This window comes from Melanerpes formicivorus, unplaced genomic scaffold (genome assembly GCF_026170545.1).
Source record: "Melanerpes formicivorus ecotype bairdi unplaced genomic scaffold, bMelFor1.0.p_v2 SCAF_29, whole genome shotgun sequence".
Classification (NCBI taxonomy): Eukaryota; Metazoa; Chordata; class Aves; order Piciformes; family Picidae; genus Melanerpes; species Melanerpes formicivorus.
In genome coordinates, this window is record NW_027142381.1 from 3964694 (window position 1) to 3982350 (window position 17657).

The 17657-nt window shown below is 52.9% G+C and overlaps 1 protein-coding gene across 1 annotated transcript in view; it reads left to right on the forward strand.

Moving 5' to 3' along the window:
* Positions 1 to 16056, forward strand: part of SSH2 (slingshot protein phosphatase 2) — a 105019-nt gene extending 88963 nt beyond the window's left edge. The window contains 3 exon segments of the mRNA XM_068154519.1: positions 2079 to 2279; positions 6553 to 7393; positions 9627 to 16056. Coding sequence (XP_068010620.1) covers positions 2079 to 2279; positions 6553 to 7393; positions 9627 to 11549 — 2965 coding nt within the window. The 3' untranslated portion in view covers positions 11550 to 16056.
* Positions 16057 to 17657: the final 1601 nt, after the last annotated feature.

The following is a 17657-nucleotide window of genomic DNA, read 5'->3' on the forward strand; positions in this document are numbered from 1 at the left end:
AGAGGTTTCTGCCCAGCTGCAGTCCAGGCAGTCAGTGGAGGAGCTCATTCCTGTGCTAGAGAGCTCCGCCGCTTAGGAACTGTGGTGGATCTGCAGAGGTGCTGGTGTGGGGGAAAGGCTGGAACAAATTGAGCAGGCTTTAACAGAAGAAACCAAAACCTTATAAGCCAAACACAAACATAAGCTGTTCCCTGCTTTGTGAGGTTGTATGATGAAGCCCATAGTCTGGAAGTGATTTCTTGTAGTGTAATGTTCCAAAGCAAACTTCCACAAGAGGCAGTGCCTGTGTAGGTCTCTGAGCTGCCAGTTCCAGTGAGTAATCTGATAGTGGATGCTGAAAGTAGGGCTTTTTTACTGCAAAGAACTGCATCCCAATTATATCAACTGCCTCCAGTTAATTCAGCAGCCTTCTTAAAGGAGAACTGGTCAGAAAGCAGATTGGAATATGTTGCCTTTAAAGTGTTATTGCCTTTCTAGAAGGCTGTCGTCTCTTAACCATAGCTGGTGCTTGCAGTTTCTCATAGCCTTTAAAAGCTGATTTGTTTGAGTGCAAGACATCATTGTATTCCCTTGTGTATTGACTTGAAGTTGTCATTCTCAGTATTCTCCTGCCCAGGTTATTTTCTATAGGTGTCTAAATAATTTGGCCTCAGTTACTGTGTATGAAGTGATGTAAGTTAATAATCTTCCAAAGTAGGGCAATTATGATGCCCCCTTCTTTACCTTCTCTGCTTGTTGTGTTTGGGGTTTTTAGAATCACTAAAGGCACTGCAGTGCTTGGACTAATTTGACTTGCCAAGTTAGGAAAGTCTCAGAGCAATCTAAAGGCTGCTATAGCCCAGTACAGCCCAACCAGTGCAGACATCCCTCAGTGTCTGGGCAGCGTGGATGCAGGTACAGGCTCAGGCAGCTGCCAGCAGCTGAGGTTTGAGCTTGTTGAGGCACATGACTGTGTGCTCTGTGGCCTCCTGATTTGTCCTGTGGGAACTTCACGTGGCTGGCAATCCAGAAAACCTTTCACTTGGAGGAGAACATTAAAGGTGCCAAACCCAAGCAAGTTCTCTCAGCCCGCACCGTGCCAGCACTGCCCAGCACACCGAGTTCACACAGAAGGGCCATAGCCTACCTCCTCGTGTTTCACAGCAGACACATGCTTTGTAGTTCCTTGGAGCAGAGTGCTGGCTGCCCTTTCAGGCTCCAGACCAGCCTCACCAAGCACTGTAGCTGCTTGTTGCACTCCAAGGCACTGTTTGCTTTGTGCTCAATGAGGAAAAGTGAATCAAAGCTGAAGGATCTTCCATCTGATTGCAGCAGAGTGCTGCACCGCAGCCATCACATGAGATCTGCCTCCAGCCATGGGGAGGTTATCTTCTCCACTTGCTTGCATTTGGACAGGTACTGAGGTGAAGGACTGTTGAAAACAGAGTGTATAGGGTGAGCTTTCTCCCTATAGACAGTCCTAAGAAATGGTGGCATCAAAAAAATCAGCCAGGTTGGTCCATGGGGCTGTTGACTGGATTTGCACCTACTGGTGTCTCGGGCTGTGGATGGAAGTCAGCTGGGGTGTCATTGTTGGGCTTGTTCAGTCACTTGCCAAACACAATAATATGCCATCAGAAGTTTGCAGCAGAGCAACATCTCTGTGCTAGGGGCTGCCCTGTGTAGTGCTCAGTATCTTGCAGTGATGTGTTTCTGAAGTGTGACATAAGCCCCTTTTACTTGGAATGCTGCCTGGTACCAGTGGGCCGTTTGGGCTGGCTTCAAGGATGCCATATTTGTCTTTGCAGAGATTTGTGAAGGCTGCTAAACAGCTGACATTGCTCTGCTTTGTGATAAAAGCTTCAGCAGAGCTGTTGTAACAAAATCTGTTAAGAGTATTAAGACCTTGTTCTTCACTTTCTGTGTCTTGCTCCAGTTTGTAAATTGGATTATCAGATCTCATCCCAGACTTCAGCTGTGGCCACAGTGTTGACAATGTGTTCCATAACGCTCTGGTAAAGAAGTTGCTATTTTCTTCAGCTTCTCAGAGGCTGTTTTTTCTATTTAATGATCCTCTCTTTGTCTTTCTCCTGCCTCAGGAAAAATGGTTCTAAGTGCCTGGTGCACTGCAAGATGGGGGTGAGCCGCTCGGCCTCCACGGTGATCGCCTACGCCATGAAGGAGTACGGCTGGAACCTGGACAGGGCCTACGACTACGTGAAGGAGCGGCGCACCGTCACCAAGCCCAATCCCAGCTTCATGAGGCAGCTGGAGGAATACCAAGGGATCCTGCTGGCCAGGTGAGTGGAAGGAATGATCCTGATTACCCAGGCACAGCACTGAAATGATGGACTCCATTATTTTAATTAGAACTTCCAGCACTGCCTTGTGTAAGCTGGTGATTGTGTTGGGAAAGACAGCGCTCCGTTCTCATGGGCTATCCCACCTGAGCCTGGGAAAACGGGGGTAATATAGAGCTTTTAGGAGGCTGTTTGGCTCCTAGGATGGCTGTTTTTTGGAGACCAGCATCCCAGAGCTTTTAGGAGGCTGTTTGGCTCCTAGAATGGCTGTTTTTGGAGACTAGCATCCTGTGAGCTGCCATCCGAATGCAGCCCTCAGAGCTGTGCAGGCTGCAGCAGAGATAAATGGTGTCCCTGTTGTCTGAAACATCACTTGGCAGGGAGCTTGCTTTGTCTCAGCCTTACAGCTCCCTGTTGAACCTGCCCCTCCTCAGCAGCTGGTTTGGTTTTATTTAGATCCCTTGGGTAAGTGCTGCTGTTAGGGGAGGGGACAGGATGTTCTGTGTATTGCAACAGCGCTGTTTATTCCTGCCTGGAGTCCTGAGGCTGGTCTGGAGCTGGGCCTGGGTATGGGCAAGTGTGTTGTAATCCCAAGCCTACCACCTGATTAGTAAAAGAGACATCAGTAGGACATGTTTCTGAGAAATGAACTTGTAAACTGTGTTAAGCAACACCCTCACGTGATCAGCTGGAAGGAGGTAGTGATACTCTCTTTCGCCAGATTCTGGTGTTTTGTTTAGGATCCTGCTGTACTTCGCCAGGGAGCAGATCTGAAGCAAGCAGGATTACCCAAGAGGAGTCTCCTGCCACAGGAGGTGGCTCCTGATGTGTCTTGACCAAAATAATTATTCAATAGTTCCTTGGTGCTGCTGAAAGGTGCCTGCCTTAGGATGTTCTTGCAGCAGCTTGGACACTTGTGCACTCTTCAGGGCATGCTTCTCGCCTCTGCCCTCTGCTTGGTTTTGTCCCTTTTAGTCTCTCCTATATACTTGCAAAGACCTCCCTTCCCCTTTCCAGTGCCAGTAACTTGCTGTTCCTCCTTTGCTCTCCACTTGCTCTCTAACAGTCTGGCTATCTCTGCTCCTGGGCCAGGCCTGGAGTCCAGAGTTTACACCAAACTCCTTGTGTGAGCTGCTCCTGTCACTGAAGTGTGCTGCCTCTTTCCCTCTCTGCACAGATTAGCAACCTGAGGGCTCCTCACAGCTCATTCCCTGATCAGGTGCACCCACAGAACTTTCTCTCGCTCTCCCAACTCTGACTGACCCTCTTCCTCACTGAAAAAGCAGCCAAGTAGTATCAAGTGACAGGGTAGATCACAGTGGAATAGATATTTTAAGAAATTGTGCTCTTCTGGACTGAAACTCTTTGAGGCAGACACCACACCTGCCTGTGGTGCCTCGTGACACCAAACATGCTGCTGGCACCACTTAATAAAGGTCAGTGCTTAGCTCTGGTGTGCTATGTAGCACTAAGCAGACTGGGAAATGAGATCTTGCTGGGGTGGACTGGAAGGAGGAGAAGCTTTTCAGAGATGAAAAGCACACCAGCATCCTTTGCAACAGGTTGGTGAACACCTGTGAGGAGCCCTGGGCTGGGAGCAGCTGGTGTATCACATCTTCAGACCACTGCCCTGCAGTTGCTTGAGGTAATCTCTCAGTGTGGTAGTTGGTGGCACATCTGCAAAGCTGCCCTGTACAAATATTTTGGTTAAGGATTTTGGGTTTTTTTGCTTTTTGCTGTCTTCCAGTAATTTATTTTTCAGGAGGTCAATCTTTCTGGCTGCCATGGTGTCTGTGCTGTGTGGCTTCCCTCCCGTGCAAGCACACCACTGCTCCTGACCTACTCTGCAGGTCCCCATACAGTGGCACAAGCAGGATTACTTGGGAGGCTTTAAAAAATGCAGGAGCAGTGCATTACATCTGTGTGGCTCTGAAAAGCCTGCAGTAAACCCAGGCTTCACTGAAGCAAGGAATTGGCCTCTCAGTGCTGCAGGGATGGTTCCTCTTTATGCAGTTCCTTTCTCAGCTCCAAACTGCCTCATTTCCTTTCTGTGTTATTTAGCCTTACCCTCTGGCTGCCTTGTTTGTTGCTGTGGTATTCCAGGACAGGTTAAAACAAACAACAACAAAAGAACCAAACACCCCAAGCCATCAAACCCAAAAATCCAACAGATTCACTCTCATGTGACTGCTCAGATTTCAGAGGGAAGGTATGTGAGAGCAGCCATGTGCTCACACTATCTAGTTACAGGTTTGTGTTGGGGTTAGAGCAACTGGGATATGTTTTCCAGCTGTAAAATGAAAACCCCCTGCCTGCTTTTAGTCACAACAACAAGTGTGTTTTGCTCTTTGGGAATGTCATACTTCCTGGGGTTAGTCAAACTGTCCCTTCCTCTGGTGACAGACACAGAAAGGCTGAGCCAGCCCTCTTGCTTGTATTAGTTATGAATAAGTTACAGGAAAAGAGTGTTTGGGATCCCCCCTCTGCCTTGTGCAGCTTGGGGGTTAACAGCTGTGGGTTTATGCTGGAGCCTGGAGAGCTTGCTGCAGTGTGGTGGGAGGTGGGGGGGGGGGTCCTGGTCAAATGCTGGTGTGGACACAAGCTGGCCAACCCAGAAGCTGCCCCAGACCATGTGCCATGCCTGGTACTGAGTGCCTGGGCAGCCATCAGCTTGTGTATCCTGGCACCAGGATCACTGCAAGAGGTGGCTGTGGACTCTAGGAGGGGACATGGGGTCCTGTTCTTTCACCCTGCTTTTAGCACCCCTGGCAGCTTGTAGGACTGGAGGAAGTGTGGAATGAAAAGTGAATACAACAGACCTCTCCCAGCAGTTGTTGGCATCTGGTTTGATTCTCAGACCAAGGCTGTGCTGGGCAAGTTTGGTCTGTTCCTGGGCGAGGGTAGTTTTGACTCTGAAAATCAAATGTGCAGCAGAGCGCTGGGGCTGAGCGCTGAAGCACCAGGGTGGGAAGTGCCCTCAGAAAACATCAACAATGTCTTTCTAAGTTACATGAGCAAAGACTTGGGAAATCTTTGGCATCCCATACAGAGCTTGAGCACAGCCTGCCTTGGGAACAAGCCTGGTTCTGCTCCCAGTGTCAGACTATGCTCCGAAACCCCTTAGAGACTGAACACATGCACCCAGGGCAAAGCCTTTTGCTGTCTAGTCTGGACCCTTCTCTTCCCTGAGAGGACCTGATTCTGCCCTGTGCCATACATGAAGATTGTCGCTGACTGTGGGGCTGGGAAGCTCACTCTGTGATGGATTGTTTTCCTTAGCTGTTGGGCACCCACGACTAAACTGGCACGTTGTAATTAGTTCCGTAGCATCTGTTAATTAACTTGCTGCAGCCAATGGATGTGCCTGGGAGTGCCTGCTTACACTGGCAAGGGACTGAAGAGGTTTGGCAAGGTCTCCTGCACATCCAAGAACCTTTCTGTGGTATCTGCTCTCCTCCTAGGGGCAAGCAGTGGAAGCACAGCCCTGTGGCCGTGGTCACTCACCAAAACCCTTGCAGGCATGGTTAGTTGGTGTGGCTTCAATACCCGAAGCTGCCTCCTTTGCTCTGTGCAAGCATGTCGACGTGAGCTGGGTGTTTTGGCAGGTGGTGCCATGCCCCTGGCAGTTGGTTGGCCTTATGACTGTTCAGACCTTCCTAAAGGGACTTTCCATGACCTGGAGCACTTTTGAACTTCCTTCCTGTGGAAGGCAGGTGGTGTTTTGGGGCTGCCTGTTGACTGTTGATGTCTTCTGTGTGTTACACCCACACTTGTACCCACTCACCCCACCCTACCACCTTGTTTACCAAAGCCCAGTTAGTGATCACTGAAGCTATTCCAAGAAGGAGCCACGAGAGAAATTGGACTTTGAGTGTCCACCGTTTACTCACATCTAGGACCAGAGACCATGACTCTTCTGGTCATTGCTATCTGCTGGCAAATGGAAAAGTGCTTCCTGGCTAAGAAAGGGCCACATTTGGTAGTTAGTTCAGCACTGCATTTGTTGAGTAGACTGATAAGATACTGCTGGGGAAACACATGTGTGGAGCAGAGTGGTACCGTGGGAGTTAGCTACTGGGAGCTGGTTTGTTATTGGATCAACTTCCTCCGCAGCAGGTTTGACCCTGAGCTGTTCAGATGGAGCTGGGGTTGTGGTCAGTGACTCCAGTACTTGGCACAGTTTTTCACGTAGGTTGCATCCTCTTAGGAGGTGGCTTTGGCTCTGGTGTGTGAGAACACCACTGAATGTTTTCATTTGTTTTCTTCCCTGCAGCAAACAGCGGCACAATAAGCTCTGGCGCTCGCACTCTGACAGTGACCTCTCGGACCATCATGAGCCCATCTGCAAGGCTGGGCTGGAACTGAACAAAAAGGAGATCACCACCTCAGCAGACCAGATCTCAGAGGCAAAGACCAATGACAACCAGCAGTCCACGTCTCCCATCTACTCAGCTGAGCTAGACAGGGAGCAGCAGCTCCCAGAGGATGCAAACATGATCGAGGAGGTGTGTGTGAGGGAGAGGATCCACCTGGAGTTTGCGTGTCGAGACTTCCACACTGAGCAGATGGAGGACAAGCTGAACCTGAACAATATCAATGGCTGTACGGCAGGGTGCTGCGTAGACTCTGTCCCCCCTGATAACTGCCATGCTTCTGAGGCCTTACTGCAGCTCCAGCACCCCTTGGGGATTGCAGAGTTTCCTGATTTGACAGTGGACGATCTAGAAAACGATGCCCTTAAGCCTGACGTGAACGTGCACTTGGTTCCCATGGAAGAATTCACCTCGTGCTTAAAAGACTTCCCTCAGTCCCCAAACCAGAATTCCCCAAGCCTCCAACAGAATCCCCAGCCTGAGGTGACAGACCTCAGTGCAGACAGGATTGATTTCTTCAGTGCTTTGGAGAAATTCGTGGAGCTTTCTCAGGAGAGTCGGCCACGCACCTGCTCCCACTCCAGGACAGAGGAGCAAGGGAGTGGGAGGAATGGGGTCTCCAGGGTGCCTGTGCTGGAAGTGCTGCCCACTGCAGATGGAGCTGCAGATGCTCAAAGGAACAGCTCTGGAAACTCTCCTCAGGCCTCAGACGACTCTTCCACAGATGAAGAACAACAAAAGGTTAAAATAACTTGCTCAAAGTTTTCTAGGAGCTGCTGCTCAGAGTTCTCTCTGGGCAGCTCTCTTGCTGTGAGATTGCTGTGGACAGGGGAGCTTCTGGTCCTGGCTTTCACAGAGCAGGGCAGCTGCTTGGGAAGGGATTGTGAGATGCTTTCCCTTTTCTTCACTTTTACATACCTGCCCTTTTCTGCACTTTCCCTTAAACATCTGTTTGCTGGCAGTGGCAGGGCACTGGCTGAGCTGACCTTCACCTGACCTGCTGTGCTGTTCTCATGGGAAACTTATTTTAGAGTTTTACATCAGGAGAGCAGATAGGTGGGACTTAGGCCCCCAGCACAGATGGACCTTGGACCAGCTGAGGCCAGCCAGCCCCCCAAACCTGTGCAGATACTTAGCTGACTTGAGAAATCCACCAAAGAAGGGAATAAAACTGGCACCTTTCCCTGGCTGGGAAGCACCAGCATTGGGATAGTAGATCAAGGCAGATGTAGAGCCTCCACTGCTGGAAGGATAAAAGAGCCTTTCCAGGCCTGGGGTGATGTGATCAGGCAGATTCATAGGATCTATTTGAAGTAGTTGTGCAGTGTTTTGAATTGTGTACTCATTATCTTTCTGGCATGCATCATAGCCAGTAGCTAGGATCATCTGAAATACTTCAGGAGGAACCAAAATGTCTATTTTCTGTGCTGTGGAGCTAATTATGAAGCAAGACACTTGGAATCTAGATTATGCATACAAAAAAAGAACATGAAAAGCCTCTGTAGATAATCTTGTGGAACTTCTACAATATGAGATGCACAAAGCTTGTCAGGCAGCTCACATGCAAGTAAAGAACACCGCTGGGACAGGTTGCCCAGGAAGGTCATGGAGGTGTTCAAGGCCAGGTTGGATGAGGCCTTGAGCAGCCTGATCTAGTGGAAGGTGTCCCTGCCTGTGACTAGATGATCTTTAAGGTCCCTTCTAACCCAAACCATTCTATGAATCTGTCATGGCTCACTTCTGTCCTGGGCAGAGAGATATTCCTGACAGAATGTAGTAACTCCTGAGCTGAGGCACTTTGCTCTTCCAACTGCTTTCCACCCTCCAGGGCTCTCACAGGGATTGATGATACCCAAGGCCATCACTTTCTGGGAGCTTCTCTTATTTAAATTCCACACTGCATTGCTTGAATCTTTTCCATCTCCATGTGAGGCTGTGAGGCTCTTCCAAATATAATAGGCCAGCACTCTCTCCAGTGCTTTGGCAGGGAGAGCATCTCTGTGGATGGGCCATTTTCCTCTGGGAAACCAGCGTGTTGGAGCACTCAGTCATTCTTTATGCTGGGCCTCTCTTCCCTCTGCTGCATGAGCAGAATCTTTTCCCTTCCCAGTTCAAAACTGCACCCAGCAGCATGAGGATCACTAGTTTTTATTGTTTTGAACTAGACTTTCCTGTATGGAAAAAAAATTAAATAGGCTGAACTTCCCTTGGAATTCAAGGGAATTAAATGAGAGTGCCTGAATCTCAGTCTAGGGAAGAATCCAGCCTGGAATATGTTAAATATGGAAGGATGTGGTTGTGCCCCTCTGCTCAGCACCAGTGAGACCACACCTCCAGTGCTGTGTACAGTTTTGAGCACTGCAGTATGAGAAAGACCTTGAGGAGCTGGAGTGTGTACGGAGAAGAGCAACAAAGCTGGTGAGAGGCTTGGAGAGCAGGTCTCATGAGGAGAGGCTGAGGGAGCTGGGATTGGTTAGCCTGAAAAAGGGGAGGCTGAGAGGAGACCTCATTGTTCTCTCCAGCTGGTTGTAGTGAGGCTGGCATCGGCCTCTGCTCTCAAATAACTAATGACAGGACAAGAGGTAATGACCTCAAGCTGTACCAGGGAAAGTTTAGGTTGGATATTAGGAAGGAGTGGTCAGGCATTAGAGCAGGCTGCCCAGTGTGGTGGTGGAGGTGTTCAAAAAATCTGTAGCTGTGGCACTTCAGGACGTGGTCTGGTGGCCATGGAGGTGTTGGGTAGAAGCTGGGACTTTTGATGATCTTAGAGGTTTTTCCAACCTTTATGATTCTATAAATGCAGTCCCAGAGACTATAATGCTTCTGTGTCAGTGGCCATGGCACTTGTGCATGCTGGCATGTGCACATTGTGCTCCTTTGGGGACATGCACCCCCATTTCCTTTAAGCTGCTGCCGTTTGCCGTGTGTCAGCTCAGCTGATCCACTTTGTAACTGTCCCCTTTCTGTGTTGCAGGAGGTCCCTGAGCCGCCTGCTGCAGGCCAGCTCATGAGATCCCACTCGGAAAATGCTATTTCTGTGAAGGAAATTATCACTGAGATCGAGTCAATCAACCAGGCAGCAGGACCTGCCCCACAGAAAGAGGGCTCAGCCAGCCTCACCCAGACACCAAAGAGGAACACGGTGCATGATGTGCCAGTGGAAGCAATATGGATATCAGAAAGGCTTGAACAGAGTGAAGGAGCCTGTGCTGGACACCAGGAAAAGGAGAAGGACTCTCTGCAAGCTGAGCAAGAAACTGCCCCTTCCCTGCAGCCATCGCTTGGTAAATCAGACCTGGAGGAAGGCAGCTCTGGTGGGGACCAGCAAGGCCCTCACAGCTCCATCAACCCTGAGCCCAAGTGGTGCCCTGGCTCTGTCCGGCGAGCCACCTTGGAGTTCGAGGAGCGCTTGAGGCAGGAGCAGGAGCACCAGCACACGGCCCCAGCCTGCCTCTTACCGACCCGCAAGAACTCCAGGAACGACTCTCCTGCCGCCGAGCTCCTGCCGCGGGGGAAGAGCGAGGAGCCCCCCCTGGAGCTGGCTCCAGAGGGTGATGAGCCACAGCGCGGGCCGGGTGCTGAGGAGCTGCTGCTGCCTCCCGGGGCAGAGCTGCCTGCAGAGCCCAGCCCGGGACAGGAAGGAGTGGCACAAGAGCACAGGACAGTGGTCTCCTTTGATGGGGTGGAGGAGCCAGCCCTGCCCTCCCTCCTCCCCAAGAAAATTGAGATCATTGAGTTCACTCCTGCGGTCAGGGCTGCAGAGCATCCCGATGCAAGCTGTGAGCAGGGCAGGCTGGCCACAGCCATCCTGCCTTTGGATGAAAACTTGAACCCTTCACTGTGCTCGGAGAAGGCACTGACCTGCCTCGGAGCTCCTCCGCTGGACAACCCCTCACTGCCGGAGCACGCAGGACAGGGGCAGGCCGCCCTCACTGCAGGCAGCCCCGGCGAGGAGGGTGCTGGCTTATCTGCTCACCTCGGTGCTCCTTCTCCCTCTACACCTTCAGGCAGCTTAGATCGCTCCTCTTACCCCTATGTAATTCACCTGGAAGGCGTCACCGAGCAGAGCACGAGTACGGACGGTGAGCTGGTCGCACTGTGTGGCACTGAGGGAGGTGCATCCCTCCCATTCAGGGACGGACCCAAGCCTCTCTGCGAGGGAGGTGCTGGCACCTCGAGGCAGCTGAGCAGCGAGGACTTCACCAGCCAACATGCTGAAAACATGGACCTTCTGGACATCTCCTTCCTGTGCTATGGCCTCCCTCACAGCTCCAGCAGCCACAGCGTGGAGGAGCGCAGCAGCAGCCCCGGGCTGGTCAAGCAGCGAGCGAAGGAAATAGAGGCTCGGATCCGGCACGCAGGGCTCACCACACCCTCCCACATGAAACGCTCGGCATCCTTGGCCAAACTGGACTGCCTGGACCTCTCCAAGGACGACTTATCCCAGCGGCAGTCGGCCTCTCCCAATGCCAACCCGGTGCTGCTCACCTGCGTCGCCCTGGGTCGAGGCTTTGGCGAGGGCAGGCCGGAGCAGGGCTCGGCGGGCGCCTGCGGGAGGCATCGCCTGTCCTCCCCCGAGCCCGCCAAGCATTTCGTGGAGCAGCTCAGAACAGCCGAGTGCATCGCCCAGAGCAAGCCGGTGGAGAGGCCGCTAGCTCAGTACGCCAAAGAGTGCGGCTCCAGCCAGCAGAGTTTGTTGTCCGGCACGGATCCGACGTGGACTAGCTCCGAGGAGGGTCCTCCGCTGCTCCAGGTGCAGGTGCTGGACTCCTTATGTCCGTCTCGAGGTCTGGCTGTCGCCCCCCGGCAGCAGCACGGGAGAACTCACCCTCTGAGGAGGCTCAAAAAGACCAATGACAAAAAGCGGACAACCAATCCCCTCTACAACACGATGTGAGCCCCTGGGCTGCCATCGCTTCGTGAGGACCCCGTTGGCGTTGGGTCCTGCAAGGGGCAGGTGTAATATAAGGAACATGCACTTTATTGGTTAATTTTATATATATATATATATATATATTGTCATTTTCCTGTTCCTGGAGCATGTAGGTGTGGGTTGGTTCTTCTGTGTGAGACTCTGACTGCAGGCCTCTTTGGGGTTTTTTTTAAGTATTTTTGGGGGTTGGTTTTTGCTTTGTTTGTTGTTTTTTTTTTTATCTATCCTGGGTAACCTCAATTATTATTCCCCCCCCCCCCCCCCCCCCCCCTTTTTGGTTTGTTTGGTTTGGTTTTTATTGGTAATTTGTTGTTAGTTTGTTTTAAAAGAACACCTTCCCCACGTGCAAACTGGTGTTGGCTTGCTTTGGCAAGGTGGAGCTTTGCCTACAACCAGATCCTACTTCCTAACTTGAATTTTTCCTCATGCCTTGAAACACGGTGCTGTGTGGTTACTGGGGTGAGAGCCCCCTGCTAAATGTGAAGGCTGTGCCAAGCTCTCTCTGTTTGGCTTCTCCTTTTTATTTCCCCCTTACTTCTGCAAACTGGAACTCCATGATGCTGGCAGATCACTCAGAAAGCTGCTTGAGGACACCTCCCCCCCCACAAGGCTTGGTTCAGCTTGGTGCATCCCCAAAAGGAGTAGATGCTCCCCATGGATGGGCTCCACAATCCCCAGGCAGCCTGGCACTGGTGTGGGTCATGCAGAGCTCCACATTTTGTGGTGAGCTCCTCCACCAGCTGCCCAGCTCACCTCTCCTCACTGCCCTGTGCTGAGAGGAGGAGAGCCCCAAAGCCAAGGGTGTTCTTTTAAAACAAATGCCTCATTAGGGTTTAACCCTTCCATTACTTGAATACTGCTGTGGGCCTCCCAAGTTCACAGCCATATCACCTGTCCTCTGTCCTCCTGCTGCCTCCCCTCCACCCAAAAGCTGTTCTTGTGTCCCCTCTGCCACACTCTCAGGCACTTCTGGTCGCTCCCAAACCTGGAGGCTGTTCCAATTGTTACACAATTTATTGCATTGGCAAAGCTTTGACCTCTTCTGTCACTCCTAACACTCAGCCTGGAGGGAAGATCTTTTCTGGAAGCTTTTTTTCTCTTGTTTATTTCCCCCCCCCCCCTCCCCCCCCCAACTGTAAATATGGTATTTATAGAGAAACCTTTTTGTTTGTTTGTTTGTTGTGGTTTCTATGGTTTGGGGTTTTTTAAAGAAGAAAAAAAAAAGGGGGGGGGGGGGGCAAAACTGCATTCTGTAAACTGGAAAACAACCCCACCTTACTCAAACTCAGTGCTGTTCCTTGTCATCTGCTTGGAAATGGCAGTGGATTTGACATCACAAGCTGTCTTCCCTTTCCAGAAGTGAGCCTCGATGACAGCCTTTGCCAAATGTGTCCCTTCTCCTCCAGTCCTGTGTGAAGCCCTGCTACCACAGCGTGGGACTGCATCTGCTCATCTCCCTCCCTGCATCTGCCTGTCTCCCTCCTGCTCAGAGCTGGGTTTCAGAAGTGCCAGTTAGACATGGGAAGCTGTTTGGCTGCTCTGAGTCGTTCTGCAGGTTCTTGCATCTCTGGAGAACCTGCCTTTGAAGGGTCCACTCCAAATTTCAGCAGATCATTCGGTGGTTCCTGAGCAGTTTGGCCAAATCAAAGCTCATTTCCAGCTGTGCCTATCAGCAGATTGTAAGTGTGCTGTAGGAGCAGAGAGAAAGGCACTTGGCCATGGCAGGAGAGCTCTGGGTCCTGTCCGCAGCCTCGTGGCACGTCTGTGGTACAAGAGCTTGTCTGAGCTGGTGCTTGGCTCTGGCCCAGCCCTGCCCTCTGGGGAGGAGCGAAGCAGAGAGAAGAGATGCAGAATGGCTCCAGCTGAAAGCCCAGCATGGAGAGGATGTGGTGTGGGAGGAGCAGCAGACAAGGCCATGCCTAAAAAGCAGTGCTGATGCTGCAGAGCCTGGTGGGCTCCGATGGGCCAAGCTCATCATGAGCCAGAGAGGAGCACACGGCACCAGAGTTCTGCAGAGTATTGGGAAGCAGCGTCTCTGCCCTGGGCTAGGGGTGTCTGTAGTCCTCCAGCTTGTCCCCAGCTAGTGGCAGAGGGTAGCTGAGTAGTTTGAGAGGTGATCCCACTTTTCTGCCCTTCTGCAGCTCCCAGGGGTCCTCCTGTGCTGCCTTGCAGAGCCTACGTGCCCACAGCCCAAACACAGGGCCATGAGCATTTCTGTCCTCCTCCAGCAGCAGCACTTCGGCCCTCCCTTTCCAAGTAGCTTGAGCTCTCCTGGGGGAGTTGTCACCTGTGCTATGTGCAGGCTGGAGCACAGCCCAGAGCAGCCCAGTAGGACCCTGTCTTGGATCAAATAGCACAGCACCCTAGCCTGTTTCAGTCAGTAGAAGTCACCCAACTCCCTGGCCCAGGAGGCTAGAGACTTCTTTTGGACGCTGAAAGACATTTGGCTTCTCCTAGCCTGCTCCAGCTGGCTTCAGAGCTGGGCAGGCAATGTGGAAAGGCCAAGTGGCTCATGTCGTCTTGTGAAGGACAATTTCAGTCCTTGCCTCCCCCATAAACCTCAACAGACTCACTGCTCACCGTTCCTGACCCTCTGGACAGCTCTGCCTGCCCCTCCATGGGCAGAAGGGATGAAGTGCCACCAAGTCTGCCCTGCACTGGGGAGAGCATGGCTGGCTGGCAACACATCCTGGTGACAAGGATCTGCTTAGGAGGAGAAAGCCCTGTGTGTGAATTGTTCCCTTGAGAAGAGAGGAGGAGAAGGAAAGGGATTAGGTTTCTTTGACAAGTGTTATCTCAGGAGCAATGCCCTATGGAAAGACTCTTCCATGCAGACCAGAAACGCAGCTTCCTTCCAATACTCTGCTGCTCTCCAGGTGCTTTGGCTGGGGAGAGCAGCAAAGGAGCAAAGACCCCAAAGGAACATGCTTTGCTGTCCCCTTGTCCTCTGCTCTGGCTCAGCACAATTATTTTTTTTAATCTGGGAAGCCTGTGGGCAGGTGGAGGGAGTCAGGGAAGATGGTTCTCTTGCAGAGTGATGAAGGCCTTGGAGGTCTGGAGGCTCTGACCTGGAGGGCAGAAAGGGGAATGGGCTGGAGGGGCATGTTGCATGTAGCTGTCTGGGGATCCTGGGTCCTCTGGGCAGTGCCTGGGCAATGAAGCTACTAAGCCTGTGGCATCTGAGGTCTCTGCCTGGGACTGACCTTTTTCCATGCTGGTGGCTCTCTTCTGGTCTCTGTGGTCCCCCCAACAAGAGCTTCTTGTGACCTTCTAAGCACCACGGGGAGCAGCACCTGCAGGGTGCTCAGCGTCTGCCAAGCCTTGCTGATGGAGGGGGTTGAGGAGAAACGTGTTGTTTTAAGGGCATTTTTGTACAAAGCAACTGGTTTTTGGTCTGGCAAAGCCCTCTCAGAGGATGCTTTATTGTTTACATTGACTCCTGTACAATATCTCAGCCATCGCTGCCCCTTGCCCACCCCATGCCCACTGTACTGTACCCCCCGAGCCATGCCCAGGCCACAGTGTGTGTGCAGCTGGTTTTTACACTGCGTTCTGTTGCACTCGATGGTGTGTGTGTGTGTGTGTGTCTGGTCTGCTTGAGAACTTGTGACCTGTACAAATTTCTCCCCCTTCAGCCCTTTCCTGGGGGCATGGTCCCAGCAGGTGGCAGGAAGGTCAGGAGGTGATGCTGTCTCTGGCTCACTTGGATGTTAAGCAGAGTAGGGATTAGCTCAGTGTCCCTCTGCCAGTGAAGGGCTGGTGGAAGGTATCCCACCCTGGCTCTGGCTGCTCCAGAGACCTCCTGGAAGGAGCATGCTGCTGGGAAGCAACACAGGCACTGTACCTGCTTGGGGCTCTGAACCCTGTGCAGCTCTCCCAGCCCAGTGGCAGGAGGAAGCCATACCTGCCACAGATTCCCTGCTCCCATCGTGGTGTGTCCTGCCTTAATCTGGTCCTGGCTCCATACAAACTCCACACTTCTCCTTAAGGGAGGGACACCCCACCCCCAGCCTTTGCTGGCACAGGGCAGAGGCAGGCACTGGCAGGAGGGATCTAGGCTGAGCTGAGGGCACTCAGTCACCCTCCAGCAGTGCTGCCAGAGGTGCTAACAGCCCGCCCACGCTGCAAACATCTCTGTTGGCCCAAAAGAAGGTGCCAGTGCCTTTTCCTTTATGGAGATGTGACCTGTGCACTGGTGTGGTGGGATCGCCCCGGGGCTGGGCAGTCCAGCCACACCATGTGCTGGAGCATGAGGCCTCGGGGGTGGCTGGTGGTGGAGGTGCAAACCGGGGAGGGCAGCACTTCTGTCTGTCCCTCCTGGATCTTCCTTGGTGGCTGGGATTGTTGTCCCCTTTTCCCCTAAAGAGTTTATGACCGATGTGCTCAGCTGTTTTTAAATGTGAACTTGTGCACTGAGGTGCAGATTCAATGTTCTTGTTACTGAATGAATAAAGTTTTATTTTGAAGATGACACAGGTGTGCCACCTCCTCTTTGGGCTGGGGGCGAGGAGGGAGCCGAGCTGCTGCCGGAGCACAGGGTGACAGTGGGGCTCTGGGAGGCCAGAGCAGGGTTGTTTGCTCATCTTCCCTACCAGAAGCATAGCTGGATCCCTCCTGTCCCAAGTGACCACTGCAGGGGCCAAGGAGCCATGCTTCTGGAGCCTGCTGCAGTTGCAGGGGAGATGCTTGCGGGGCAGATATAAACTGGCAGAGTGCTGTGGGTGCCCTCGCTGCACTGCCACAGGTGTTGGAGATGTGGGGAGGGTCCTGGGGTTTAACCTCCAAGGGGGATGCAAGGCCTTAGCAAGCACCTGCTATGGCCAGCCAAGATGAATCCAGGCACCAGACTGCAGCACAAGTTAATCTCTGCACTGGGAAGGAGTCCATCAGGTGAACCAGTTTTGATCTGTTGTGTCCCTTGCAAGGGCAAGCAAACATGGTGCAAAGGTCTCTGTGGGCTCCCTCTGCCTGCCTGGCCAGGAGGAGCAGTGGGGCTGTAGGCAAGGGGATACAGTGAGAGCCAAACACCCTCAGCCTTCCCCTCCCTTCATGAAGCTTCCACCTGGGCTAGGGATGAGTGAGCATCACTGGAGTGTGGGGCCAGAGGTGCAGGGCCATTGCTTTGGGGCATGGTGGGGCCAGCAGTGTCCCTGGGGTGCCCCATCCCTTCCCACTCCCCATGGTACTGGCAGGGGAAAGGCTCCCTGGGGCCTTTTCTCCACTTCCTGGGAATGTAGCTTGCATTTGGGCACATGGAATGTGGGGGCTCTTCCAGGCTCTGAGGTCCAAGCAAGCCAAGGGCACAGCAGGATGTGGCAGCCCCTTCCTCCCTGCCACCTCTTCAGCCAGGCAAGCAAGGATGTCACCTTTTCCCTGTCTGTTTGCCAGCTGCCCTCTCCTGCCCAGCTCAGCCAATGCTTGTCCAGCTCTGCTTGGTGGCCTTGTAGGGTCCAGGGCTTTGCTGCCTTTCCAGGAACCATGGCTCCCCTCCCACAGGTCTCTGAGCCCTACAATCCCTTAATCCCCTTGGGCCAGGGCATCCCTGCAGGGCTGGGCTCAGCTAAATTCCAAATCTGACTTCTGGATGTGCCTGTAACCATCCCACTGTGCAGGGCCGGGGGTGGCACGGGCTTATGCCCGTGGGTTTGCAGCCCCAGGGGTGTGGGGTTGATGAGCCCAAGGGGTGCTGTGCATGTCAGAAGCCCCAAGGCCAGCCCATGGCGTGGTTCCTGTGGGGCTGGGCTGGCTCCAGTGTGTGGGACCGGACTTACCACAGCCCTTCAGGATGCTCAGCAGTAGGTGCCCTGCTTGAGCCCTGGACAGAGGTGGCCCGTGGGGTGATGGCAGCCTTGGGGTGCCCAGACCTGCCCCTCCCCTTGTTTTCCCCCCAATGCCTTTAGCAAGTCGCTGCCTGGCAGAGGGGCTTCTCCCGCCCCACGCACCGTACCCGGAGGAGGAAGCGGGCACCCTTGTGCCTCTCGCTTTGTAGGGGTGGAGGTGGAGCGAGGGCTGGCTCTGCCAGGGCTGACCCCATCCCTGCGAGCAGAGCCCGGGAGGGGGTGGCCGGGGGCC